Source organism: Pan troglodytes, chromosome 6, assembly GCF_028858775.2.
Source record: "Pan troglodytes isolate AG18354 chromosome 6, NHGRI_mPanTro3-v2.0_pri, whole genome shotgun sequence".
Classification (NCBI taxonomy): domain Eukaryota; kingdom Metazoa; phylum Chordata; class Mammalia; order Primates; family Hominidae; genus Pan; species Pan troglodytes.
In genome coordinates, this window is record NC_072404.2 from 86,666,243 (window position 1) to 86,694,142 (window position 27,900).

At 41.1% G+C, this 27,900-nt stretch overlaps 1 protein-coding gene across 22 annotated transcripts in view; it reads right to left on the minus strand.

The window, feature by feature from the left end:
- Positions 1–1,034: 1,034 nt before the first annotated feature.
- The window catches only part of GSAP (gamma-secretase activating protein), a 105,915-nt gene continuing 79,049 nt past the window's right edge, over positions 1,035–27,900 (minus strand). For 16 of the 22 annotated variants that reach the window (XM_063814576.1, XM_063814578.1, XM_063814574.1 and 13 more), the window contains 12 exons: positions 20,441–20,569; positions 19,532–19,590; positions 18,801–18,832; positions 16,406–16,467; positions 13,848–13,943; positions 11,532–11,602; positions 10,924–11,018; positions 4,565–4,684; positions 3,683–3,744; positions 2,385–2,486; positions 2,125–2,224; positions 1,035–1,733 (listed from right to left, as the gene is read on the minus strand). In XM_063814576.1, the coding sequence (XP_063670646.1) occupies positions 1,642–1,733; positions 2,125–2,224; positions 2,385–2,486; positions 3,683–3,744; positions 4,565–4,684; positions 10,924–11,018; positions 11,532–11,602; positions 13,848–13,943; positions 16,406–16,467; positions 18,801–18,832; positions 19,532–19,590; positions 20,441–20,569 (1,020 nt within the window). In that variant the 3' untranslated portion in view covers positions 1,035–1,641. Of the gene's footprint in view, positions 1,734–2,124; positions 2,225–2,384; positions 2,487–3,682; positions 3,745–4,564; positions 4,699–10,923; positions 11,019–11,531; positions 11,603–13,847; positions 13,944–16,405; positions 16,468–18,800; positions 18,833–19,531; positions 19,591–20,440; positions 20,570–27,900 lie in introns of all 22 variants that reach the window. The other 6 variants (XM_024357897.3, XM_063814572.1, XM_063814571.1 and 3 more) reach the window with 2 other exon arrangements.

The following is a 27,900-nucleotide window of genomic DNA, read 5'->3' on the forward strand; positions in this document are numbered from 1 at the left end:
TACCTGCTTGGTGAGTCATAAAGCAATTACTTGGGAGTGCCTTTGAAAATAAGAAATACTGCATATTTAAACATAGTTCCTGTATTGTAGGAATTAGTAACCTCATTAGGGATTCAAAAATACCCACAAAGGAAGTTTGAGCAACCTAAGAATGGAAAACTAACTAACATCACAAAGGGAAGGATAGTTAAATATTACAATGCATGGTACTGACTCAGAAGGAAGATGCCACCAGGTGCTAGAATGACCTGGATCACAGAACTGTTTATCTGACCCTTAAGCATGAATAAGATTTTAACAGACGAGGGAATCCAGGTGTGGGAAATAATAACCTAAAGAAAGGCTTGGAACTAAGACAAGAATTGTGTTCAAAGCCCAGTGAACTGACCTGGCTGGAAGAAAATGTTCCTATTATACAAGGCAGGAATTTGGGGCACCTTAAATGTCAAGGAGTTTGAATTTTATCCTATAATGAATAGCAAGTTATTAAAGGATTATGAGCAGAGTGACCAGATCAAACTAGTGTTTATCTCAAATATGTTTCAGATAAATTTAGACCTTAGGGAGCAACTAAAACAATCCAGGTATGCAAAGAAATGAATGAAAGCAGGGATTGAAAGATAATGACCTTATCAAGAGAAAGAATCAGCATTGCATTGACTAGGCTCCAAGATTTTGAGTATTGGTAACAATGAAGTATTTGACCAAAAAGGGTAATTCTATAAGAGAGGACAATTTTTAGAACAAAATGATTTTAGACAGGAAGTTGAATGATCATACCAGCTAATGATATTTATAATCATTAAAATCTCAAGTTCAGTCTGAAGACAGAAAAGCAAAGGGTTGTAGGCTGACCTTGGGCTGCAACTGTATTTATGGGTTAGAATGAAATCACTATGGAAAAGCGAAAAAAAGAAATGGTACAATGAGTTAGGTGTCACATGGGGGCCTTTGGAGAAAATGTTCATAGACGCATGATTCTTGGCTTCAATAAGGCGGCTACGTTCAAAAAACAGGGAAAGTCAGGCCCAAACTTTGTTTTCAGGTTTTTTAATGACTGACAAAATATTCCTAGATCAACCTTTTATAAATAAAAAAAATTAAATACGTTTCATCTGAATTCACAAAGACAAACCCTGCTGCAAATACTAAGTACAAATTATTCTGTACTGGACATGGCAAATCTGATTTAGTACAAATTCAGTTTTTAAAAGGAGCCTCTTTCCAAATAGTGTTCTTATGTAACATTTAATTGTTATGCCTATTATTTCAATGACACACCTAGTTTTTGCTTTTCTAAGCACTGTTCCCTACATTTTTAAAGCATATTTTATTTCAGAGTGCAACTGAAACTAGCTTGTGGCCTATTAAGCTACTAGGAAGAGCATCGTTTATGCCACTGTATGCCTTCTTAGGCCATTTATCATTTCTCTACACTTGATTGCTTGCTGGCTATTCAAAATTGGAATGTGATACAGCAGTTCTGTCTGAACGTGTACCAACCTGAAACTCACATGGCTAAACAATTATGGCTAGACTATTTTTGTTACCAATTTTAAATATTGTTAAAGAATTCTCAAAGGAGTAAGGTTAATAAGCAAGATTAAAATGGCAGCAGCAGATCCAATTGCGTTTTCTTTTTCATAAGCCTAAAAGCATCGCGGTGTGTTTCAGAGCTGCTTCCTCTACAAATTCTGCATCCACATTGTCATGTCCTTCGAAAGGATACAGGGCTGGAAAAAAATGGGGAGGGGGCAGGGAAAAAGGGTTACCATGGGGCCGTGAAACATTTATAACTTTGTGCTCACAGCTCATTAAAATCATAATTGTATTTTAGTAAAATGAATTTTTTAAGAATGTGTTCTTAAATTTAAACTTCAGCACCAAGAACATTTGCATCAACCAAATGGGCTTTAAACCTCTTGACTCTTTTAAAACTTCAGAGGTGATTATTTGGTAATTTACTCTAGGTAGTAAATTTGGTACTGCTAATGTAAACCAATTGCTATAAGGGTCTACTTGTATGTTAAAAGGATTTTGGAAAGAAAACAAAGAAGTGAATAGGGAAGGACTGATGTGTCAAGGGAAAAGTGGTAAGACCCTGAGAACAGGGGAGTAAATTACCTTGATTGGAGGACTCTATATCTGTCAGAATTTCAATGAAGTAGTTCAGAGGCAGAAATTCTACACTGAACGATGACTTGTTAATCATAGAATTCCGAGGCTAAAAGGGAAACCACTTCTGGTGTAAGCTGATTCTCCACAATAAGCACAATTTTAAAATAAAGTGATAAGAACTGTAATTGCTGTCCATACAGATATGTTGTCACGGGCAAACAGGATCCTAAAAACATTTAGTTGGCTGTGCTTTCAGAGAAACTCACCTGTTTCTTATAGTTCTGAAGCAGTCGCGTCACGTGGTTCCGTGAAATGATGTTAGAACTCATAGGATGATCCCAAAGTCTACAAATCTTCTGCCCAATAAGCTATTATGCAAATTGAAAAAATGTAGAGAATATACCACACACTATATTAAGTAAACACACCTTATATCTATTCATAATTTTAAAAGTATTATTCCAAAGTAGCTGGTTAGTCTCCAGGCCCTTGATGATTAAGGACCCTTGGAGAAATGCCATGTTCCTATGAAGTTTCTATGAGGGAGTAAATACTCTCTCAAATGCTACACTGAGGAAAGTGGTTTATACACTGATGTTGCCAAACCCTTTTACTGAAATGGAGTTTATCTGCTGCTCTTCAAAACCAGAGATGGGCATGCCAACTCTGATGTTTTGACAGGAAACTAAGGGGGGTACGCATGTTTATATCAACTTCTCTGCCATTGTCTTGCCTAGAAAATTTTAATTCCCTAAGAGTACTGGGGAAATAAACAAATTTGGAGACCAAATTAAATATTCAGCAATGTTTCCCAGAGAGATCTAGCTATGGAAAATATGCTTTGTTTTCTATTCTTGCCTTTGCTTCAGTAAGCCTGTGAGTGAGGGGGAAGGGCCACTACAGAGCAGGGCGATTAGGTCCAGAAAGGTAACAGACAGCCGTTCGTGAGAGGACAGTGCCAGAGGTGCAAGTGTGCAAGGCATGTACACAGCAGATGGAGCTGGCTAAGGCTCTCCAGGTCAGGAAGTTTGCAGAGTTAGAGGCTCGGAAGACCTTGCTGTGGAATTTCATATTTTCATAGTATCTCTGACTCTAAGTGTTGATATTCCCTCGTGTTTCTCATTCTTCCTTTGACCTAGGAATGTCTTCCTACCATGGTAGAAATGCAGTAAGGGGAAATACAGTTCTAGAACCTTCTGTCCTCACCTGTATTCAAATGTATCCAAGTTAAATCTGTTTAAATGCCAAAAGCACGTTTCCCCTTCTCCCTCCCTCTCAGACTCAGATGTAAATATTAGTGTGGTTTCCTAAGAGGCAAAAATGGCTTAATGTTCTCACTGGACTGTGCCAAGGCAGTGCAGAGCCAGAGAGCAAGTGCTTTGTAGGCCAAGTGGGAAACAGCTGACAGAGGGCTGGGGACGGGTGGGATTTCTTGGAAGTGTTGAAAAGTGAAACAATTCAATTGACTTTAACCCAAAGCAAGTAAATGCTCTTTTTGCAAGAAGAAATTGAAGGAGGGTAATGCCAAAGCTTAGGGAGAAAATAAAATGTAACTCAGGATTACCGGAGGAAGCCGCACAATGATACTGAATTTCAGTTTTTCATTTTTCTCTGTATTATCCAGATCTACAAGAAAGTTAGAGATTAGCAAATGAAACAAATACCCATTTTGATACTTCAGCAAGTTAATATTAATACTTGAGTGGTTCATCTTGATAAGACATATCCCAACTGTGTATTCTCAAGCTAATCTAACAGCATTTTGGAAATTTTACTCTGACTCTCTGAATAAAAAGGGATTTTTCTATAATAGGCTGCCAGGTACAAAGCAATTTTATTGACTAACTTAAAACAGAAGGTACCTTGAGGAATGACAAATGCTTTCATATAAACAAAAATCATCTTAAAATACAATTGAATAATTTGAGTGATTATACTACAGAATTTAAAGTTCAAATTCATTTAATTGCCCCTCTCAATAATTTTCCTTGCATTTCTAGTCTAACTTTGAGATGACAGAGTTAATCAGCTGAAAGTAAGCCATTTCGTGACATTTTCTTGAGAAACAAGCCTGCAGAGGTTCCTAGCCTCAAGTGCCCTCTTGCACAGAAAAGGAATCTAATAGTTGTATGTGGATTGAAAAGTCCCTTAGGACCTCGTGAAGGGCTCAGAAACCTTAAATTGGCCCAAAAGATGATTACAGGGAATGGATTGTGCTCACAGGACCAGCTGTATAATTTGTGGGGCTCAGCACAAAATGAACATGAGCAAGCCCTCGTTCAAATATTACTAAGAATTTCAAGATGTATTGCAGCATTAAACTGAGCAGGGCACTCTTCTGAGTGCAGCCAGGCTCTTGGTGACTGCACAGGTTGCACACCCAAGAAGCTAGCCTTGGTGGTGCTCAGGCTGGAACTAGCACTCTGGCAAACTCAGGGCTTCTTACCTTTCATGAGCCTTATGACAGCTGTTTCAGTGAGAAGCAACACTCCACTGTCAATGCAATGCAGCAGGTTATGCAAAGGGAGACACTGGACCCCGAGGATGGTGTGCAGAGTATGAAAACCTAGGATGAGAGATCTGGAGGGTAAACACAGTCAGCCAACATCTCCAGCAGCCCCCAGGGAATGGATTAGATCATGTTAATAAAGCACTTAGTTCAGTGCTTGGTGCCTGGAACCAACTGAATTTCTTGAAAACAAGGTCCAAGTTTCCTTCTCTGTATTATTCATAACTAAATATCATGCTGGGTCTATAGTAAGTTTCCGGTAAGTATACATTCCTTGCTCCTTGGGTCTCTTCCTGCACAAAAACAGAGCAAGGGCCTGCTCAATGGTTTTACAGTTTGATATGTTTGTGATTCTACAGTAAGATAGCAAAAGAGTACAGAAGCATTTCAGATTTCATATGTCCAGACTAAAAGGTTGTTGGGATGGGGACCATTTTGCTGAAGGGAAACAAATTTGGACCAGAAGGCAATAGTTTATATGGCTTATCTCTGGGTATGCCCTAGAGAAAGGCTTTTAGAGTCTACTTGGACTAAAGTATAGAAAAGAAAGAATTAAGACAATATGGCCAGATAGTAAATTTATAGGAATTCAATTGAGAGGCAGGCATTCTCAAGCCTGTCTCACGGGTAGAGCTACCCACAGAAACCCAGATCTCTAAGTATACTAGTACTGACAACAGATAAAAACATCATGCATGGGAGAAGGTATCAGACCAGGAGAGAATCAAAACAGCTCTCTTGGAAGTGATGGCATTTGCGGGGAGCTTCAAAGGACAGATGCAATTCCTATCAGTGGAAATGAGTGGGGACAGTAGAAAAAGCCAGGTTTGGCATGAGCAGCCCTAGGCCAGAATCCAGCTGTATTACTCACCAGCTGCAGGCAACTAAGCCTTTCTGAGCCTCCATTTCTTCATCTCTAAATTGGAACCACCAGTACCTTTCCCACAGGGCTGCTTTGAGAACTAGAGCCAGGTCTGTGAAGAGCCTAGCATGCAATATAACAATAGCGACCCATACTGGACATGTACCAAGGCTTTCAACCTGTGTCCTGGCTCATCTGATCCTCATACAAAAGTATGGGGTGGGAATTACTAGATTCCCATTTCATAAATGGAAAAACCAAAAGCCAAGATTCACAGGAGCTAGGAAACTTGCCCAGGATCACAGAAATAATAATGTGTAAGTTGAAATTTGCATCAACTGTGTGATTGTAGGGTAGGCTTTCAACCATAATATCACTGTTAATAACTGGCAGCTGTGTTAATAGAACATGAACAGAGGTCCGAAGATGAGAAAGCACAGGGCATATTCAGAAAATAGTAAATGATCCAGCTGGGTTGGAATCATATTAGAGGAGAGAAAGATTAAGAGGTAAGGTTGGAAAAGCTAATTTATTCAGCACATCCCTTCCACACACCTGGCAAGGGGCTAAAGAGTATAAAAATGAGCAAAACAGGCACAACTGCTGCTCCCATACACCTTGCAGTCTGCTGGGGGAGGCAGACAATTACAAAAAATAGACATTTTTAAAAATGTGACCAGTTCTGTGCTTATGAGTGCAGGTGACAGAGGTTGAATGCTGAATGATAGAGATTTATTAATTTGAGAAACTTTGAGGAGGTAATGAAAGTTTTTAAGCAGAACAGAAGATTTACCATTGGGATATTAATATGGCAACAGGCAAAGAATGAGTTGGAGTAATAATTTGCTACAGAAGGTATGAAGACCTGTAGAGAAGCTATTGCCTGAACGTGGATAAGAGGTAATGGAGGCACTGAATCAGAGAGGCATGGTAACATGTACAGGCTTTGCAACTGATTGAATGTGGGAATGACTGACAGAAGAATCACAGCCTACTCTTGGGAAGGTACCTGACAAAAGGATGATGCCCAACGAGCAGGGCTTGGATTCAGAGAAATCATGGGATTTTCTCTCTCTAAACACATGAATCACAAGCCATGGGGCACAGTCCTAAGTCCCTGTAACATCAAGAGTCAGATGAAGTACAGGCTCTGCCCACAAGCATGTGTTAATGGGCTAACAGGATGAGTCCACTAGCTTCCCTGAGTCCAAAAAAACTCCACTATTTTACTAGTTAATTAACAACAAAGTTTTTCAAATGGATTTGGAAATTCTTCACAAAACTATTAGTAAAAAGTTACAAAATTATTTCTGAAGAAAAGTTTACACTAGATTATTGATGATATTGATTTTCTGGATTCAAATTTCCCTCTCCAGCCCTGTGTTCATATGCTAAAGGTCCCTGATGACCCTTCATCCTCTATCCCCAGGGCACAGTCCCAAGTTCAGGGACCTGTTCTTGGCCTCTATACATCAGCTCTGAGCAACAGAGCAAATTGGCTATAATTAGTCATCAGCTCCACCCAACTTTAATCCTCATCTTCCAGGGCTCCTGGCCTCCTCTAGCCAGCAAGTGCAATACAGTTCCTTTTTTTAAAAGCAAATGCCCTAGCTCTAAACCCTGACTTCCTTTTTGTGTTCCCCATTCTCTTCTTAACTTTAACCAATTCATGTTACAAGTCTCTGACAATCATAACTCAAATAGTCATCATTAGTCCAATAGGCCTGGAAAGTAAGCACACTTACGCATGTGCATATAGAAACACCCTGAATTCATACAAGCATGCACATGCACACACACACATGATCCAGTGTCACCTCCCCCCCTCTATTTCCATGTCACATGATGGAAATAAACATTCAAGAGAAAAGGAGAGAGCATGGAATACTATGCAGCCATAAAAAAGGATGAGTTCATGTCCTTTGCAGGGACATGGATGAAGCTTGAAACCATCATTCTCAGCAAACTATCCCAAGGACAGAAAACCAAACACCACACGTTCTCACTCATAGGTGGGAATTGAACAATGAGAACACTTGGACAAGGGGTGGGGGCGAACATCACACACCGGGGCCTGTCGTGGGGTTGGGGGCTGGGGGACGGATAGCATTAGGAGAAATACCTAATGTAAATGACGAGTTAATAGGTGCAGCAAACCAACATGGCACATGTATACCTATGTTACAAACCTGCACGTTGTGCACATGTACCCTAGAACTTAAAGTATAATTAAAAAAATGAGAAACACCTTTTCCTTACCTGACCCACAGACACAAGCCATAAGTCTACTTATACTAATTCTCGATCACTATGGATAACATCTTTGTTTTCCCTCCTTATCACTGTGAAGGAATGTGAGTTGGGTAGAAAGTGGATTTTTATGATCTCCAGGCATAACAATGTCCCCAGTAAGTCAGTTTCATTTATTTTCAAAAGAAGCTTGAATATCTGTAATGAACAAATCTAAAACTGTCAATCCATTTCCCTACCAAATTTTTTGTGTTAACAACAAACAATTAAGAATTTAAGCCACAAAGGTAGTTTTCCTGTAATCCTTCAATCTTTCTAGGGTGTACCTCATAACTCATATTCCATTGGGATAATTTTAAACCATCCATTCCCCTCACGAATGGTCCCTTTCAACTCCTTTTGTACTGCCATACAGACAGACATTAAATAAGGTGGATGAAGAATGAAGGATTCCAAACCGTATCAGATGTGTCATAAATGCAGAGCAGCATATGCTGTAGGGATTCTTTAGGCCCATAAATAGCCCATGTTTCAACATCAACTAATTCAACTGGAATATAAAATTCAAGAAGCAGCATGGATTTTGGAGCCAAACTGCCTGGATTTGAATATCAGCTCTGTCACTTAATAGCTATGTGACTTTAGGCAAATTACTTAACCTTTCTGGCCTCAGTTTCACCATCTATAAAATGGGAATAATATTAAGCGGAACCACATGAAAGTGCCATTTTTGTTGGCCAAAAAATGGTTGGGCACTGACAATTTAATGTGGCCCAACTTAAGTTTCTACCAGTTACAAATTTTACGAAAATTAAGTGTACTAATTTGTGTGTACTTTCAACAGTACCTGGCACAAAATGAGTATCATATATATGTTGGCCTAAAATGAAGCAATGAACAAATGATGAATGGATGAATATGTATGAATGAAGTAACTAAAAATCAGCTGATATGTAGTTACAGCTATCATAAAGTTTAACACTCATTAGAACTTTATATGCAATAATAAACCCATTCATGTATAGGCAACTAATCTTCAAAAGCACCAATAACACACAATGGGGAAAGGATCGTGTATCTCTGATAAATGGTGTTGGAAAAACTGTCCGTAGGCAAAAGAATGAAATGGGACCCTTATCTTTACCATAAACAAAATTCAACTCAAAATGCATTAGAAAGTTAAACATAAGACCTGAAACTGAAAAACCCCTAGAAGAAACATAGAGGGAAAGCTTCTTGACATTGGTCTTGGCAATGATTCCTTGAATATGACATCCAAAGCACAAACAATGAAAACAAAAATATGTAAGAGGGACTACACCAAACAAAAAAGCTTCTGCACAGCAAAGGAAACGATCCTGGGCCTGTTGTGGGGTGGGGGGAGGGGGAAGGGATAGCATTAGGAGATATACCTAATGTAAATGATGAGTTAATGGATGCAGCATACCAACATGGCACATGTATACATATGTAACAAACCTGTGTGTTGTGCACATGTACCCTAAAACTTAAAGTATAATAATAAAAATATATATGTATAAAAGGAAACGATCCAAAGAGTAAAGGCAAAACCTACAGGATGACAAAAAGTGTTTGCAAACCATATATCTAACAAAGAGTTAATATCTAAAACATATAAGGAACTCAAACCTCAATAGCAAGAAAACAACCAGATTAAAAAATGGGCAAGGGACTTGAATAGACATTTCTCCAAAGATTGCAGACAAATGGCCAACACTTATGTGAAAATATGCTCGACATCACTAATCATCAGGGAAATGCACATCAAAACCACAATGAGATATCACCTCACATCTCTCAGGTTGGCTACTATCAAAAAACCACAATTTAAGTGTTATCAGGAATGTGGAGAAAGTGGAACCCTTATACACTGTTGGTGGGAATGTAAAGTGGTACAGCCACTGTGGCGAACAGTATGGAGGTTCCTCAAAAAATTTTAAAAAAAGAATCAATATATGACCCAGTAATCTCATTTCTGGATAAATATCTGTAAGAATTGAAATCAGGATCTTGAAGAGATATGTATATACTCCCATGTTTATCACAACATATTCACAATAGCCAAGATAGGGAAACAACCTAAATGTCCACTGACAGATGAAGAAAGTGTAGAATTTACAATGGAGTATTATTCAGCCTTAAAAAATGAAATCCTGCTCCATGTGACAACATGGATGAAACTTCAGGTCATTACACTAAGTGAAACAAGCCAGTCACAGGACAGATACTGCATGATTCCACTTACATGCAGTATCTAAAGTAGTCAAACTCATAGACACAGAAGGTAGAACAGTGCTTGCCAGGAACTGGGGAGTAGGGGATAAGTAATTGCTGTTCAATGGGTATAAAGTTTCAGCTATGAAAGATGAGTAAGTTCTAAAGACCTGCTATCCAACATTGTACCTATATTTAACAATACTGTATTGTGCATTTAAAAATTTGTTAAGAGGGTAGGTCTCATGTTAAGTGTTCTTACACAATAAAAAAATGAACTGATATGTAATGAGCACAAGACAGTTTATAGCTAACAGGGGCTTATTTCTCATAATGGATACTGATTTCTATGTACATCTTCCCAACTAGACTCTTACTAATCTTTGTAATTGCTCTAATTTCTAGCACGTTACCGGTCATGTCATAGTTGCTCAACAAATGTTTGTTGACTAAATGAACAAATGACCAATTAAATGAATGACTGCATATACATCTCCCCAGGATGTTTTGTGGCCTGACTTGATCCTATTTAAAAATTCCAAGGGAAATTTTTAGCCTCCAAGCGCATAAGAATCAGTTCAATTCTTGGCACCAAGCCAGACCGACTTCCCAGTGTTCATCTTCAGACATCTCAATCAGATAAACTAGGCCTGGAGACATCAGAGACAGAGCTCCCTGAATTAGTTCTACTAGTTCAAATTATCCTAGAAAGCTGCATGGGGTAAGCCTAGGTTCCCTAAAGTTAGTAATAAGCTACATCATAGTTTAGTAGTCAGAGGAGCTCTGGTCAGCAGAGACCAACCTAAGGGCCCATCACTCACAGTAACACCAGATACACAATTTCTCATACACAAGTCTCATCATCAAACTTATAATGTACCAAAGGCAAGGGCCCATATGAAGAAGAAATAAATTTATTATACCAAAGGACAAAAGAGCCAACACTTACCAGGAGGCAGAGGTAAAAACAAACTGTTTGTAGCTTCCAGAATCCTGGTCATGATGTGAAAAACTGCAAATTCAGCAGCACTGCCACGACTATTGCTGGGTAAAAAAAACAAAGCAGCATGTCAGCCAAGGAGCTCATCTGTGATGCTCCATTTGTCCTAAGCAGTGGCTTTGAGTACTACACAAGGGTTCATGCTAATCATGAAATGCTATGCCTTGTAGAAAGCCCCATAAATATGACTGTGACCATCGGCCTAATGCCTAGAATTTAATCAGAGTAGGAACATATGTTACACATTGTATTAAGTGAAATTCCCCTTCTTGGCAGTACTGGGCTCATTTGTCCCTCCCCTGTCACCAACCATGTGCCAGGGAAAGAGGATGGGTAAAGTAACGGGCATAACTTTGTTTTAATTTTAGCTTGTATTATACATTAAAGGGTACATATGCAGGGGGGCATAACTTTAAATGCTGAGTATAGAATTAAGCTAGATGGTGTTGAAGCTGGTGAGAACTGATTTGAACTAGTGCATTTCAAAAGGGTTTTGCTACAACAGAGTTGTTTCCACTCTTTGTACACCATGATAAAAGTGAGAAATACTTGCGTACAAGTGGAGAACCCAGGAATGAAGATTATGTTTCCTCCAACTGGTTTCTACGATGTGGCAAATGAGATCCAGCTGGAGGGTGAAGACAGTCCATTAACCATTGCTCCATTCCTTCCCTCAAGGGCCCCACAGCTAGGCCTCCACAACTCAGATAAGCATTTCAGGGCAGCTGGCATTCAGGCTGCATCCAGACACACAACTAGCCTTTCTGAGGTCAATTCTGAAGCACTGAACCCAAAATAGAAAGACTGAAAATGTGCACCAGAATCTAACAAAGCATCCTCTGTTTGTGTGGGCAGTGCCCCAGCTCAGCCTCCCCAGCCCAGCTAACTGGCCCCACCACTCACACTTACAGACCCCCATCCATCAGTGAAGGTAAAATGCTACAGGGTTTGCTCCAGGCCTGTCAAAACGCAAGAGCCAACAGTGGACAGTCAGAAGAAAAGAGACACAGAATGGAGGTCATGATCATGAGCTGTGAAGTAAGACTGGTATCAAGTCCAGATTCTATACATTACTAGTTGTGTAACCCTACACAAGTTACCCACCCTCTCCAAATTGCAGTGTCCTCATCTGTAAAGTAAGGGGAAATATTTCATAGGGTTTTTGTAAGAATTGGTTAGCACACTGATTGGAACTAATCAACCAAAGTAGGTAGCCTTCTTTGTCTTAGAGCTTTATCCAGAAACCCATTCTAACGCTGCAACGAGTTTGCCAGCAGAAGAGCAATCCCTATGGAGTTGTTTTCAGCCACGAATCCACACATTGTGTGGGCTAAAAACGGGGCAAAGCAGAAGGATCTCCATAGACTCACAGGCAAACGCTATCCTCGATACAGATCCTCAGTTTCTCTTTGGCTTAAATCAAGTAAGTTAACATGTAACCAATATAATCAGGTTCTGCAGCAACTTCCTTGGATATGTTTTAGAAAGGATGCCAGCCACTCTCCTTAGAGGGGAGCAGAAGGCATGACTAGTGGCTGCTGGGCAGGGGCAGGGAGATGTGGCCTCAATCAGTGACTGCTGAGTCAATGTCAGGGACCTTGAGTTTTCTGAGACTTCATACGTATCGTTTCTGGGCCTATTGGTTCTACAGGCTGTTAACACAAACTAGTGTTAAAACTTATGTTATTAACAATGGAGAAAAATGACGCTTGAATGGAAATCCTTCTTAGCACTTTGGGAAGTAAGATTTCGAGTCAACAGAAATAAAGGTGATAGGTGGATGTGTTAAATCACTGTGTGTTGTGAGTTTTTTTTTTTTTTTTTTTTTTTTAAAGCAAGTTAATGTCAACATGGGGAGGATCAGTAACACATTCATCAAGTGAGTTCCTTGGTACAGTGCTATTGAGAAGGAGACTTAAGAAAGATTCAAATCCCTGATTATAAATATCACTACATGAGAATACTAACCTCTCCTAATATATTAAATACTATGAAACTCAAACCTTACTATAGAAATTCAAATATATTATGTAGAAACAACACTAATGGCTGCAATAAAGGCAGAAAACTTGAAAATTAAACATGAAATGATTAAATCAGGATTATAGCTAATAAATTTAACAAATCTTCCAGAGTTCAATGGAAAAATATATGTTCACACACTGGCTTATTTGCATACTGGTCTTATACAAATTTGGAGAAATAATGGAGTGTTCTTTCTCTTTCTGTGCAAACATTTTTTTGAATTTGTCAAACATTATTTCTAGACTCTAAGCAAGATCAGGCCTCAACTCTCTATGCTTTTTGAAAGACTCAAGACAACCTTAAAATTCAATCTAGTCATATCACTACTATTTACACATACAGTGGTGTTACTAATCTGGATCACAAAATTTCAGTAAGTGGCTACCAGGTAAGGAACTGCCAATCTCAGCCTCACATGGTAGTATTAATACAAGTGAGCTAGAATCTGGCCTACTTAGGCTACTGGAACTAATTAAGATTTGAAGTTCAAGTTCTCTCCTGTCTGCATAAACCTCCATGTACAGAAATCATCTACATGGAGCTGGAAGTTGCCAAGATGAGATATTAACATTTGGCAAGCATACTAAATTCATTGTCCTATGCATCCATGGGTATAGAATCCGTATTTGAAGGAAGGACAATAAACCACTTTCCAAACCAAATGCTCTTTGTTTATGGTCCTTATTTCCCTTTTCTCAATCTACAGCACCAAATACTGATTTAAGAACAGGAGATCTCCAAAAATCTAATTTGAAAAACACATAAATGGGTTCCCTGAACCACATTTTCAGAACTATATGGGGAGTGGGGTGAAGGGGCATATGAGGAGAATAAAAAGCAAGACCAACCAGTTTTGAAATGTAGTCCAGAACCATCTGTTCAATTTTCTTCTTTTCTACACCCTGTAGGTGTCTCAAAAAATGGTCTTTTAGCTCAGACACCATCTGAAAACAGGATATGCATTAGATAAGTCACAGCCTACCCACTCATACCTGCAACTGGTTTGAATTAGATCCACTTATTAACATTCTTCATCAATATAAAAAATACTGGATCTGAAGGTCCCATCAATGGAAATGCATAACTCTCAGTATTTCTCTGGTGAGCATAAATAAGGGGTCCCCAACATTTGCCTCAAAAGGAATTACTTATGATTCACCCAAAGCCCCATGAGCAACTGCGAGTAAGGCTCTAACTCTGACGAGAATCCTCCAAAGAAGACAGTGAAAGTCACCAACTTAGAAGTCACGGGCTTTGGGATCTACCAAAGGATTAAAGTCTACTTCTCCTAGAGTCCTGGGGGATTAACAGGAACAACTCTATATATAGAATGACTGAGCCAATGGGGGCAACAGTTTTGGGTGTTTTGGAAGGACAGAAGCAGGAGTAAATGGGAAATAACCAGGTACTTCCCTCTACACAGTGGCCACAGACACTCAACACAGCCCCTTGACATGCAAAGGTAATGAAATATTCATTCTGGTGCCTCCAAATAGGTTTGTTTCTATACTCGCTTTGTTTGATCATCCTTGGGCCTCCCCACTTCCCCAACCATTAGCATTCCCAGCCCTCCCCACCTTTTGCTTTTCTCTCTCCTCCTCCCTCCTCTCCCTTTTGCCCAGACAACACGCTCAGCAAGAGCAGGATGCCAGGACCACGTTTGTGCCAATAAACAGCCCAAGGGAGTTGTACAGCTTATATCACCCATGCACACATCTTCTATTTTAGCAGGTTCACATTACAATACCCCGAGTAAAACCAAGTCCACAACCTTCAGGGCCAAGACATAATGGTACCTTAATTCAATTCAGTCTCATGCATGTGCCAATTAATTTGGCTTTAAATAAAAGATGCTTTCTGTGTAATATATAGTGCATACTTCTTTGTGCTTTTCAATTTTTCCATGAAGATAAAAATTAAAATCACCCATAATCCTACCACCCATATTAACAATTGCGTTTTTTTTTTTCCTGGTGTGCACACCCATTCTAATGTTGCATGTTTGTCGTGTAAACATTGTTTGCCATACTTTTTTTTTTTTTTTTGCTCTGTCACTCAGGCTGGAGTGCAGTGATGCGATCTCAGCTCACTGCAACCTCCACCTCCTGGGTTCAAGCGATTCTCATGCCTCAGCCCCCCAGTAGCCGAGATTACAGGCACGTGCTACCATGCCCAGCCAATTTTTGTATTTTTAGTAGAGACGGGGTTTCACCATGTTGACCAGGCTGGTCTCGAACTCCTGACCTCAGGTGATCCACCCACCTCGGCCTCCCAAAGTGCTGGGATAACAGGTGTGAGCAACAGTGCCCAGCCATGTTTGCCATACTATTTTAATGGCTGTGCAATATTTAATTTTATAAAAGTACTATAATTATTTCCTTCTTGTATATGTGAGATTTTTCTTTTACTATTGTTGGCATATCTAAACTAACCTCTCCTAATATATTAAAAACTATGAAACTCAAACCTTACCATAGAAATTCAAATATATTATGTAGAAACAACACTAATGACTGCAATAAAGGCAGAAAACTTGAAAATTAAACCTAAACTAATAAATAGATTATCCCATTCTTAAGTCCACATGGTATTAAAAAATATCTTATTAGGCTTTCCAGATGTCTCTTTAATCAGCTTTTTAAAGGTTTTGGATTTATTTACAAATTCTGCTTTTCAATTAATTTATTTTGATTCATATTTTTTTGGTCATCCTAGTATTATGACTTCTTGAGAAAAAGTACTTTGTTCTGTTGTTTTTATGTTGTTGTTTTGTGTTGTTTTTTGAGACGGAGTCTCCCTCTGTCGCCCAGGATGGAGGGCAGTGGCGCAATCTTGGTTCACTGCAACCTCCACTTCCTGGGTTCAAGCGATTCTCCTGCCTCAGCCTCCTGAGTAGCTGAGATTACAGGTGTGCACCATCATGCCCAGCTAATTTTTGCATTTTTAGTAGAGACAGGGTTTCACCATGTTGGCCAGGCTGGTCTCGAACTCCTGACTTCAGGTGATTCGCCCACCTTGGCCTCCCAAAGTGCTGGGATTACAGGCATGAGCCACTGTGCCCGGCCTGTTCTGTTGTATTTGAAACCCCAAATACAAATGCCACAAAGATGCAGCTCTTTCCTTTTTTAAAGCACTCTCAACACTATACACTCCTTTTATCATGGTTTGTAAATTACATATGTATTGGTGTGATGCATGTGTGTCTTCCCCCTTTGACTACACATTCCAAGAGGGCAGAAATCATATGGGTTTCTTACCACTGGGCATACAAGGTCCATAATGCTGGCAAAACATACTTGTGCAAAGAATAAAGAATAAGATCAGAATGAGAAGCCCACTGTAATCCTTTCCCCTTGTCTTAGGGTCCCTTGTTTGCCAGCCCCTAAAGAACCCACGTACCACTTACCAGCCCCATGAGCAGCCGCTGGTGGCTGTCTTCCTCCTGCAGGAGGGGTGTTAATCTTGGCCCTGAAATGAAACAGAGCAATAGTTAGGCTCTGAGCAGTTTTCAGGAGATGGGTTAGAAGGAAGAAGAATCAGCCTGGGTTTCCCTTCTCTGAGTCATTGAGAAAACATAACACAGGATGAAAATTTTTCATCACCTAAGTGTGACCTAGTCCTACAAGGTGAACTTATCAGAGCTGTGTGAAACAGGGAATGACCGAGAAAGAAAGAAACCAACACATTCCTCAGCGCCAGTAGGCTCTAGCTTTGATTTTTGTTCAACACTAAAACTCACTGCTAAGAACCTCTGCTCCACTGGAAACAGAGGGACTTGGGCCTTCTCTTAACCCTTCTGGGGTCATAAATTGAGGGAACAGCGCTCGGTGGAAGGACTGCATGGCTCCCTTCTACTTTCTGAACCCTGTAGTTCAGTAGCCTTGGGAGTTACTGAGCTGAGGGGGCCAGTCAATTACTGCAGCAAATAATACTAACTGGCACAAGTTATCAGACTACAAAGGTAGTTAGGTAAAGGTGGAAAAGTGATATGTTAAATCAAATGGTACTTTCTCCACCATGATTTGCAATGCACACTTACAGTGTAGTGGCCCTAGGGGCAGACAAACCCAGTCTTGCTGGAAAATCTGCCCCAAAGCGCTTCTAACATCTTTGTATTCCATTCTTTTCTTCTTAAATACTTGAGATCCAGTGCCAGGCAAGAGGGCAGAACCACCCTGCTCAGTGGGCTGGCAACTCCTTCTGGGAGGGCATCGATATCTCTTGACCCCCCGGGATAAATCTTCCCTGGATCCTACACAATCCTCGTGATTGAGATGAAACAATTTAACATGTGAATCCAACAGCCCTGCATTTCACAGAATGTTCTGTTTCAGGCAGTGACATTCTTTATGGGGAACTAGTATACGCAAAGCACGTGCAAGGAAAGGGAAGAGTTTCCTAAAGTGCATTAAGATAGACTGACTAGTAACAGGATGCAAACGGCCCTGACACATACAGTAGCTCCATAAGCAGGGCAGGAGGGGTGGCACGACAGAAACCTCAACCAGACCAGCAACATTCCCCGTGTTGCGAAACCCCCAGCAATGCAAGGATGATAAGCCTGAAACACACACACACATGCCCCTGTCTGGCAGGGTAGATCCCCTGGCTTCAGGGATTGATGGCCTGGTAAGGCAGAGGCTGGTTCCTCCCGGGCTGGTCAGTGAGACCAGGCTCTGTCAGCCTAAGCTGGATGACAAGTGCACTGTCACAGTTCACTGTGCTGTGTGCACAGCTGGAGGAGGTGCAGCAATGCACTGTATAAAATAGTTTCCATTAGAATCACCCAACATCTAAGCCCATAAAACAGGAGTGGGATATAAAAACAAAAGCTTATTTAATGAAGGCTGACCTTCATGAGGCACGAAAGTGTTCTTCTGGCAACTACAAATAAGCCTGTGCCTGAATATGCTCAGCATTCCCCTCCCCTGGTTTCACTTGGCCAAGTCCCCTTTGTTTATCAAGACTTAACTCACCTGTCAGCCCTCTGGGGAGCCTCTTCCAACCTCCCTCCCTCCTCCAGCCATCCCCGCTCCTAACCTATCCTCTCACTCCCCGCACCTATGGATTATATAATACCTGTCATTTGGTTTAGAAGCCACATGTTAACATTTCTTCTTTACACACTAAGGAATAAAGCAGCCACCTCAGGTACCCTCATGTGCTAAGCACTATGTTAGGTGCTATCTGCATTACCCCAGTTAGTCTAATTTTCTCCTCACTCCCCTAAGGACAGTGCACAAATGGGTAAGTGACTTGCCCAGGAGCACATGGTTCACACAAGAGGCCATGCTGGAATATAAGTCCAGCTCTGTCTAGCTCTCAAGCCTGTGCTCTTTCCCCCAGAACCACACTGCTTACCTGGAAGCTCCTCATCTTTATGCCTCTAGGACCTGTGTGCCCAATTTTTAACCCAAATGAGAGGCACAAACAAGGCAAGACCCGGTAGGATCAGACAGCTAGAAAGCAAGCAGCACCAAGCCAAGGGAAATGCCAAAATGCATCCTGTGGGCACAGCCAGAGGGCAGCTCTGTATGACAGGAAATAAGGAGAACCGCAAGGCCATCACCCAGGGACTCCCATCGCAAAAGCACATTCAGCAGCTGTCCCCGGAGGTCCTGGTGCCTAGACAGACATGGGAAGAGCCGTGCAGCCACTCTAACAGCAAGATATTAAAAGATGCTGCCTGCACCACGCTACTGGAAGTGATTCTCTTGCCAACCCACAGTGGTAGGAAGAACAGTGCTACAAACAAAACACTGACTGGAACCCAGAAGGCTTTATTACAGATCTTTTCTTACCCAAATTTCTTGCTTCTAGGTTAGAAATCACCCTACGAAGAAATTAGCCATGTTATTCACAGACAGCATTGCTTTCAAAAAATTTAAAGCCACATCATACAAAGATATCCTCCTTTAAAAATTCATAAAAACCACTGTAGAAACTATTCTCAGGCTGCTGAAAACCTCAAAAACTTTGATCAATGTAGTGAAAGCCACATTAGGCAATTAAAAAATCTCAAAACCCTTTAGTGCCAACAACGGCAATAATTTAGAACAACTGTAGCTCTCAGTTATTGAAAATAATGGGGACAGAAAATAGAACAGAGGTTGGAATGAGGCCTATACTTTTAGTACTCTGAGATGACTCATATATCCAGAAAACAGGCTTTCCAAATAAAAGCAAGCTCACTAGCCCACTGACACTTAAAAAAAAAAAAAAATCAACCTACTATTTGCCTTTCTCTCCTAAAATGCTCACTAATAGGAAATTTCTTTACCAATTATCCATTGTAAACATCTATCCGCAGGTTACAAGTCTTTAAGGTTCAACATATAAGCTTTTCCCACCAGAAATTCCAGCACCAAATTCCAGAATAGGGTCCAAGTGGCTGCATTCGTGAAGCTGACAATATTATTTTGCTGGGGATATGCAACAAAAGTAAACTACTTCTATAAAAGGTAGCCAACAAAACAAAGTAATTGTAAATGTTAACCATCTTACAGATATGATAACCTCTGCTTTCACTTACTTTACTGCATTATCAAGAATATTCCTCACGTATGCCGCGGACCTTCTTTTTCCTGTTTTCTAGGAGTGAGAACACGTCAGGAATGTGGAAGGTAAAGGTTTTATCGGTGACTTTTCACATCAAGGATATAATGCAATACAGTTAAGAGCATCAGAGAGAAGAAATATACTTTCCAGGTAATCAGAACACCTAGATTTTTTTTTAAAGTTTTAAGAAATATTTTATTCTGAAACAATTACAGATTCACAGGAAACTGCGAGTCAACTATATACTACACACAACAACACTAATCTACATGCAGCGATACTAGAGAGAGATGCAATGTACCCTCCACCCAGTCTCCTCAGTGCTTATATCTTACCTAACTAGAGCACAATATCAAAATCAAAAATTGACATTGGCACAATGTGTGTGTGTGTCATTCTATGTCATTTTATCATGTTTAGATTCATGTCCCACAATGTACCACCACAATCAACACATAGAAGTCTTCGATCACCCCCAAAGATTTCCCTGGGTCACCCCTGGACAGTGAGTCACGTCCACTATTCTCCCTCCAACTACCCCAACCCCTAATGACCACTAAGTTGGGAACACCTAGATTTTTTAATATCAATTTTTAACTACATAAGTAACCTGAGAACACATCTGAGACATGGATATTAATCATACTTCTACTATGAATGTGCTGTGTGTCCCCTTAAACTTTCTGCTTTTCAGTTTCCTCCCTAGGAGAACAGAGATCATAGAAGCATCTCTGCCTATTGAGATCAGTAATGACAATGATCAAGTCCCTGGCAATTGGGAAGAGTGCTGCACATGGAAGCCAGCCTTATGATTTAAAGGCATCACCTGGATCCAGTCCACTATGCCTCGCTGCTGGCTTTGTTCTCACTGACCCACTCATACCTCTTCAGAGATCAGGTTGTGCCACTCTCTCCTGACCACACTGTTGTTATAGTGGAAGTGTGGCTTGGCGTACTTAACATATTCTAGGTTGGAGTTCAGTTTTTCCCAGTAGCCCTTAAAGCTGAGCACCTGTAGGAGACAAAAACATCAGTGGCCTTCAGAGGCAGGCCCAGTGGCCCAAACCACCCAGTGAGTATTACACAAGCCTTATTTCCCGAGCTCTCACGGCCCACATTTCTGAGTGAATACTTTGTACAGAGGATGGCATTCTAGACCCAATAGGGATTCTAAAATAGACTTAAAGAATCTTCTTTACCCACTTCATTTTCTGTCTCTTTTGTTTTTTTTTTGTTGTCGTTTTTTTTTTTAAACCACATAGAGAACTGCTGCTCACTTCCCAAAACCAACAGGACTTCCCCAGATTGAGGCTTAGCAGGGAAACCTGTATTAAACACATTGAGTCATTTCCTCCCTTGAGACCCGTTTTTATGACTTAGGTGGTGTCAACAGTGCCATGTTCACTAAGAGAAAGTTCATTAACATTTGGATAAATGGAGTAGGCGTACTTTCCTGCTAAATTTATTTACTGCCAAGGACATTTTTCAAAACCTAGGAATCAAAAAAAGATAAAATGAACTAATTTTACATTGTCACATACACCAAAACAGAATTAGTCAGCATTCTATCTAGATCTTTGAATTATTGATATAATTGTACTACCCTGAAGCAAGAATGTATCCATTATATTCATTTTTAAATAATAAAATGCAATGTTAATACATTCTTAGTGTTGACCAGGTGCAGTGGCTCATGCCTGTAATCCCAGCACTTTGGGAGGCTGAGGTGGGCGGATCACGAGGTCAGGAGATCGAGACCACGGTGAAACCCCGTCTCTACCAAAAATACAAAAAATTAGCCAGGTGCAGTGGCGGGCGCTTGTAGTCCCAGCTACTCAGGAGGCTGAGGCAGAAGAGTGGCATGAACCCAGGAGGTGGAGCTAGCAGTGAGCCGAGATCATGCCACTGCACTCCAGCCTGGGTGACAGAGCGAGACTCCGTCTCAAAAAAAATAAAAATAAAAAAATACATTCTTAGTGCTGAAGGATATTCTGACACAACTTGGTTTTAAACCAATAAAGGTAGACTTAGGATACTTTTTGCCAAAATATGTGCATTTACAAATGATTTGACTGGGGCCAGAGATGTAATGTGTGGTCATAAAACTAAGTGAACTATTGCCTGCCAAGGTGACAAGACTTGGCTGAACTGCAAGAAAAATAAGAAAACTTAAAAACAAACAAACAAAAACACCTCAATCAAGAAAAATGCCCTCATGTTAAATTATAGCACATTATTACCATTTTTATTCAAAAGACAGTCATAATTGGTTTGAAATGTGTTTTGGAGTATCAGTAAAGTAAGTAACATAATATTAAAACTTGCTCTTTCAGAAGCCTGAAATGCCCATCCAGCCAACATCCCTTCTCCCAGAGACAGAAAAACTCTTCCCAAGAAAGTCTCATGTCCAGGGGAAAACATGAATCAAATCCCACTCCTCACTTGACTCACCTCACTCATCTTTTCTTTCCCTTTCCATTTATTTATAATGAACGTACACTTATCCACCCTTTGGGTCTTCTTTGTATTTAAGAAGAAAAAAAAAAAAAAAAAAAAAAGACAAGACAAATCCTGCAGACGTCTGACGGAATTAGGTCCCTGACTGGAAGTCTCTAAAGCTTTCTTGCTGTCCTAATCTGGGCTCAGGCACAGGAGTGCCAAAAGCCAGAAAACTAATTGGTGTTGTGGTGACATCTAGTGTTCAGTTGAGCTATTAATTCCTCCTGCTTGGCCATAAGAGTCCCACCCACGCAGTTCACCCAGACCTTGCCCAGGACAGGATATGGGAGGGAAGAAACTCAGATGCCCTCTAACTGTCATCTGGCCCCATCCCCTCAAGTCAAATGCTATCCTGTTGTTAGAAGTCCCCAGTCACTGCAGCTCCTAAGAAAAGATCTCTCCCAAATTACCTTCCTTCTTACTCCATTTAAAAAATCCCTTTCCTCATAACCTTTTGGGGAGGTAGGCACATTTTTCATAGTTTTGTTTTATTTTAAATTAACAAATAATTGTATATATTTATGGGTTGCAATGTGGTGTTTCAATACATGCATACATTGTGGAATTATCAAATCAGGCTAATTAGCATAGCCATCTGTCTGCTAAAAAGAAACAGATCAAACAGAGCTCGCCACATGTCAGTGGACAGGCTTTCCAGGGGCTCCAGCACCCACTGCCTGAATGTAAAATAGAGCATGTGTTTGTATGAGCGCTCTTCTGGGGAGATGGTCTATAGCTTGTACCAGATTTTCAAAGAAATCCATGGCCTAAAATAGACTAGAGTTAGAAGGAAAAAGATCTGAATTTAAAATAAAACAAAAATTAAAATTTACACTTAAGTAAGAAATACTGTTAGCCAAACATCCCAAAAATATTTTCACATGAACTTACATGTTTTTTAGGAGGGGGGTCACTGGCCTAATATAGATATTAGATATATCTATAATATCTTACAGATATTAAGATGATACAGAAAAATCTATATATTTCACTATTTGGTATCCACTAGAGAAGTGATCTAACTTTTTTCAGTTAAGAAATGCGGCCAGGTCATGCCTGTACTCCCAGCATTTTGGAAGGCAGAGGCAGGCGGATCACAAGGTCAAGAGATCAAGACCATCCTGGCCAACATGATGAAACCCCATCTCTACTAAAAATACAAAAATTAGCTGGGCGTGGTCGCATGCACCTGTAGTCCCAGCTACTTGGGAGGCTGAGGCAGGAGAATCACTTGAACCCGGGAGGCGGAGGTTGCAGTGAGCCGAGATGGCGCCACTGCACTCCAGCCTGGCGACAGCGCGAGACTGTCTCCAAAAAAAAAAGAAATGCAGAGATTATTCTAAATTGGAAGGTCTATTTGGAAACTTGGAAAACAGAGATGGAACAGGGGAGGGAAATGGATTTGAATCAGTGAAGGACAAGGAAAGGATATTCCAGGTGGGACTCTTTGGGTGTGAGCAAAGACACAGACTAGAAGATGGATTCGGGGCTCAGATCTGAGCCAGAGCATCAGAGTCAACAGTACTTCATTCTCTATGGTGAAGACAATAGCCTCCAGCATGTGCAACTCCCAGCCTCAGCTGCCCGTTGGAACCACCTGGGTCCCATCCCCAATTAGATTTAATTGGCTTGGGGTGTGCCTGAGCCTTATGAGTTTTACAAGTTCCCCCAAGGCATCCTAATGTTCAGCCAGGACTGAGAACAGTGAGCATGTTCAAGTAATCCCGGGCACCCCACCCCACCCTCAAACACTTTATTCAGTCTATACACCTCTGGCTTAAAGGCTATATAAATCACCAGCTGTCTAAAGACTTCTGATTGTGTGGTTTTAAAATAGGAGATATAGTTAAAGAGGTAGTTAGGGCCAAATCTTTGAGGGATTCTGAATGCCAAGGTGATACCAGCATGCTCATTATCCCAGAGAATAAAGGATCTCCCACATAATGTTTTAGATGTTGTAACCCAGAATGGAGGGGAGGGGAGGGGAAGGGAGAGTTGAATCTGCACAATCCCAAGAGCCAAGACACACCATCGCACCACTATGCTCTAGGATGAGACTGGTCAAGAAACAACAGATGCTGGTGAGGCTGTGGAGAAATAGAAATGCTTTCACACTGTTGGTGGGAATGTAAACTAGTTCAACCATTGTGGAGGACACTATGGCGATTCCTCAAAGACCTAGAACTGGAAGTATTATACCATTTGACCCAGCAATCTCATTGCTGGGTGTATACCCAAAGGCATACAAATCCTTCTATTATAAAGCTACATGCATGTGTATGTTCACTGCAGCACTATTCACAATAGCAAAGACATGGAATCAATCCAAATGCCCATTAATGATAGACTGAATCAAGAAAATGTGGTACATATACACCGTGGAATACTATACAGCCACAAAAAGGAACAAGATCATGTCCTTTGCAGGGACACAGATGGAGCTGGGAGCCATTATCCTCAGCAAACTAACACAGGAAGAGAAAACCAAATGGCACATGTTCTCACTTATAAGTAGGAGCTGAACAATGAGAATACATGGATACAGGGAGGGGAACAACACACACTGGGGCCTGTTGGGGGGTTGGGGGAAGGAGAGCATCAGAATAAATAGCTAATGCATGCTGGGCTTAATACCTAGGTGATGGGTTGAGAGGTGCAGCAAACCACCATGGCATGCGTTTACCTATGTAACAAACCTGCATGTCCTGCACATGTATCCTGGAACTTAAAATTAAAAAAAAAAAAAAAAAAAAAAAAAAGATGAACCTGGGAGCACAGGAAATCACTGTCAATCAGCTAGCAGTTATCCAACAAAGCAAATACTGTACTCATCAGGAACAACAGCACCACAAAATGAAAGCCACAACTGCCCAGGAAGCCCATCACCAGCGACTCGAAAAGACCTAATAAAGCTTTAAAAATAAAACACAAAAATGCTGTATAAGAAACATACCCGGCCAGGCATGGTGGCTCATGCCTGTAATCCCAGCACTTTGGGAGGCCGAGGTGGGTGGATCACAAGGTCAGGAGATCGAGACCTTCCTGGCTAACACACTGAAACCCCGTCTCTACTAAAAATACAAAAATTAGCCGGGTGTGGTGGCGGGCGCCTGTAGTCCCAGCTACTCTGGAGGCTGAGGCAGGAGAATGGCATGAACCCGGGAGGCAGAGCTTGCAGTGAGCTGAGATTGCGCCACTGCACTCCAGCCTGGGCGACAGAGCAAGACTCCATCTCAATTTAAAAAAAAGAAAAAAAGAAACATACCCATGCCAGATGCAGTGGCTCACACCTGCAATCCCAGCACTTTGGGAGGCCAAGATGGGTGGATCACTTGAGCTCAGAAGTTCGAAACCAGCCTGGGCAACATGGTGAAAACCCGGCTCTATTAAAAATGCAAAAAATTAGCCGGGCATGGTGGTGTGTGCCTGTAGGCCCAGCTACTTGGAAGGCTGAGATGGATCACTTGAACCTGGGGAGGCAGAGGTTGCAGTAAGCCAAGATCATGCCACTGCATTCCAGCCTGGATGACAGAATGAGACTGTCTCATAAAAAGCATAGCAAAGAAAAATACCCCTGAATTAGAGACAATGTTAGAAGCAATCAGATCCTCAAGGAATGACCTGGAAGCATTTTCCTACATAAAGGGGAGTTTTTTCTCTTAGGATGACCTGAAATAATTGCCAAACACAGCCCATCACAACTATTCACTGAACAAAAGAACCAGTGGGTTACATTAAGGAATTGTTTCCCATTTATGATTTGGATTGCCAATTGATCCAAAAACAAACAAACAAAAAGCTCTGTGGTACTGGCTCATCTGCAAATTACTGCCAGAAAAAAAATCTGCCTTTCATTTCTAAAAGGCCCTCTGGCTTTGGTCCTACTTCTGCTGATTAAGCAGCATCTTCTTACAGAGAAGGCAGCCAACTCAAAGAGAACCCTTTCCTCTGTGTGCCAGGACTCAACTAGCACAGCTAAAGCATCATCCAATTTGGCTCTTCAGTGGATTCCATCTGAGTATCAGCTTTTACTTAACAACCCAGAGAAACACAGTGACCCACTACCTCTAAGCACTGACAGAATAAATAGAAAATGTTTGTGTGTACATAAAGCTAGGAAGGCACTAAACTAAGATGCTCTAAACAGGAACACTCATACACAGGGCAAGTGACCAGAACTCCTGAGGCTGCCCACTTAGGGAAACGCATGCTGCAATTTCAAGGTCTCCTGAATATAATTGGACTTGCTCCTTCTTCCCCAATATCTAGCAAAAATTTCCACTTACTTGCCCATCTGGGTAGTTCTATTAGCCATTTTTAATGGATTGGATTTTTTTCTAAAAATGAAATCACTAAATATGGCTCTAAACTCTTCCATCTCACAATCAGCTTATGCCCTGAGAAAGTCAATGCTAAGCTCTTTCCCTCCTCTCAGTCTTGAGAATGAAAAACACCTGTCCCCAACCAAAACTATGAATAAGACCAGCACAGTGTAGTAGGTGGTAGAAGAGGAACAGAAACAAGAATCCTCCATCCTGGGTCTGTTCCTCAATTTCATCATCTAGGAAGTAGGCTGAAGACACCTCCATTGCTACAGAAACAACAGGAATGATATCACTAGCCTCAAGCTCTTTTTTTTGTTTTTGTTTTTTGAGACAGAGTCTCCCTCTGTCGCCCAGGCTGGAGTGCAATGGCGCAATCTTGGCTCACTGCAACCTCCACCACCTCCCAGGTTCAAGCAATTCTCCTGCCTCAGCCTCCCGAGTAGCTGGGACTACAGGCGCCTGCCACCATGCCCAGCTAATTTTTGTATTTTTAGTAGAGATGGGTTTCACCATGTTGGCCAAGCTAGTCTCAAACTCCTGACCTCAGGTGATCCACCCGCCTAGGCCTCCCAAAGTGACGGGATTATAGGCATGAGCCACCGTGCCCAGCCAGTATCATCTTATTTTTTTTAATCTATGCTAATCTACCTCTAATGAGTATTTCTTTGTTGCATCATAAAATTAAGGTTTATGGTATCCACTGGCCTCACTATAATTAACTGTTCCAGAAAATATGTGCAAACTGAACTTTGGGAAATCAGTATTTCCCACATAACCAACTAACACTGCTATTAATGCTACATCTTTGTCAAAGCAACAATTTTTTAAAATTGTAAACTATTATATTGTAATTATACCATTACTTCAGACCACTAAAAAACTTTTTATTTAAGTGATCATGGTTGTCTGTATTGTGGGGTCAAGTCTTTTGTGTTTCACTAAGCAATTAATTACATTCATGCTCTGCCCAATTAAAACTTTGTGTTTCGTTTGTGAGGTGGAGTCTTGCTCTGTCGCCCAAGCTGGAGTGCAGTGGCACTATCTTGGCTCACTACAACCTCCACCTCCCAGGTTCAAGGGATTCTCTTGCCTCAGCCTCCCAAGTAACGGGGGCGGGGGTGGGGGGGTGGGGGGGGGGTTACAGGCGTGCACCACCACACCTGGCTAATTTTTGTATTTTCTGTAGAGACAAGGTTTCACCATGTTGGCCAGGCTGGTCTCGAACTCCTGGCCCCAAGTGATCCACCCGCCTCGGCCTCCCAAAGTGCTGGGATTACAGGTGTGAGCCACCGCACCCAGCCTACAACAGTTTAACACCAGTGAAGAAGCAGATAAACAAGTCTCTGGAGAGCAGCCCAGGTATAAACTACTCTTCTCCCAGTTGCTCAGGGGCATCAGACCACTGATAGACATTGGCAGTAACACCCTCACATCTGAGTGGCCATAAGTAGAAGGGAGCAGTAAGTTTTTGTCCTTCCCAGTCTCTGAGTCAGGTAATCAACAATCTCTAACAAGTGAT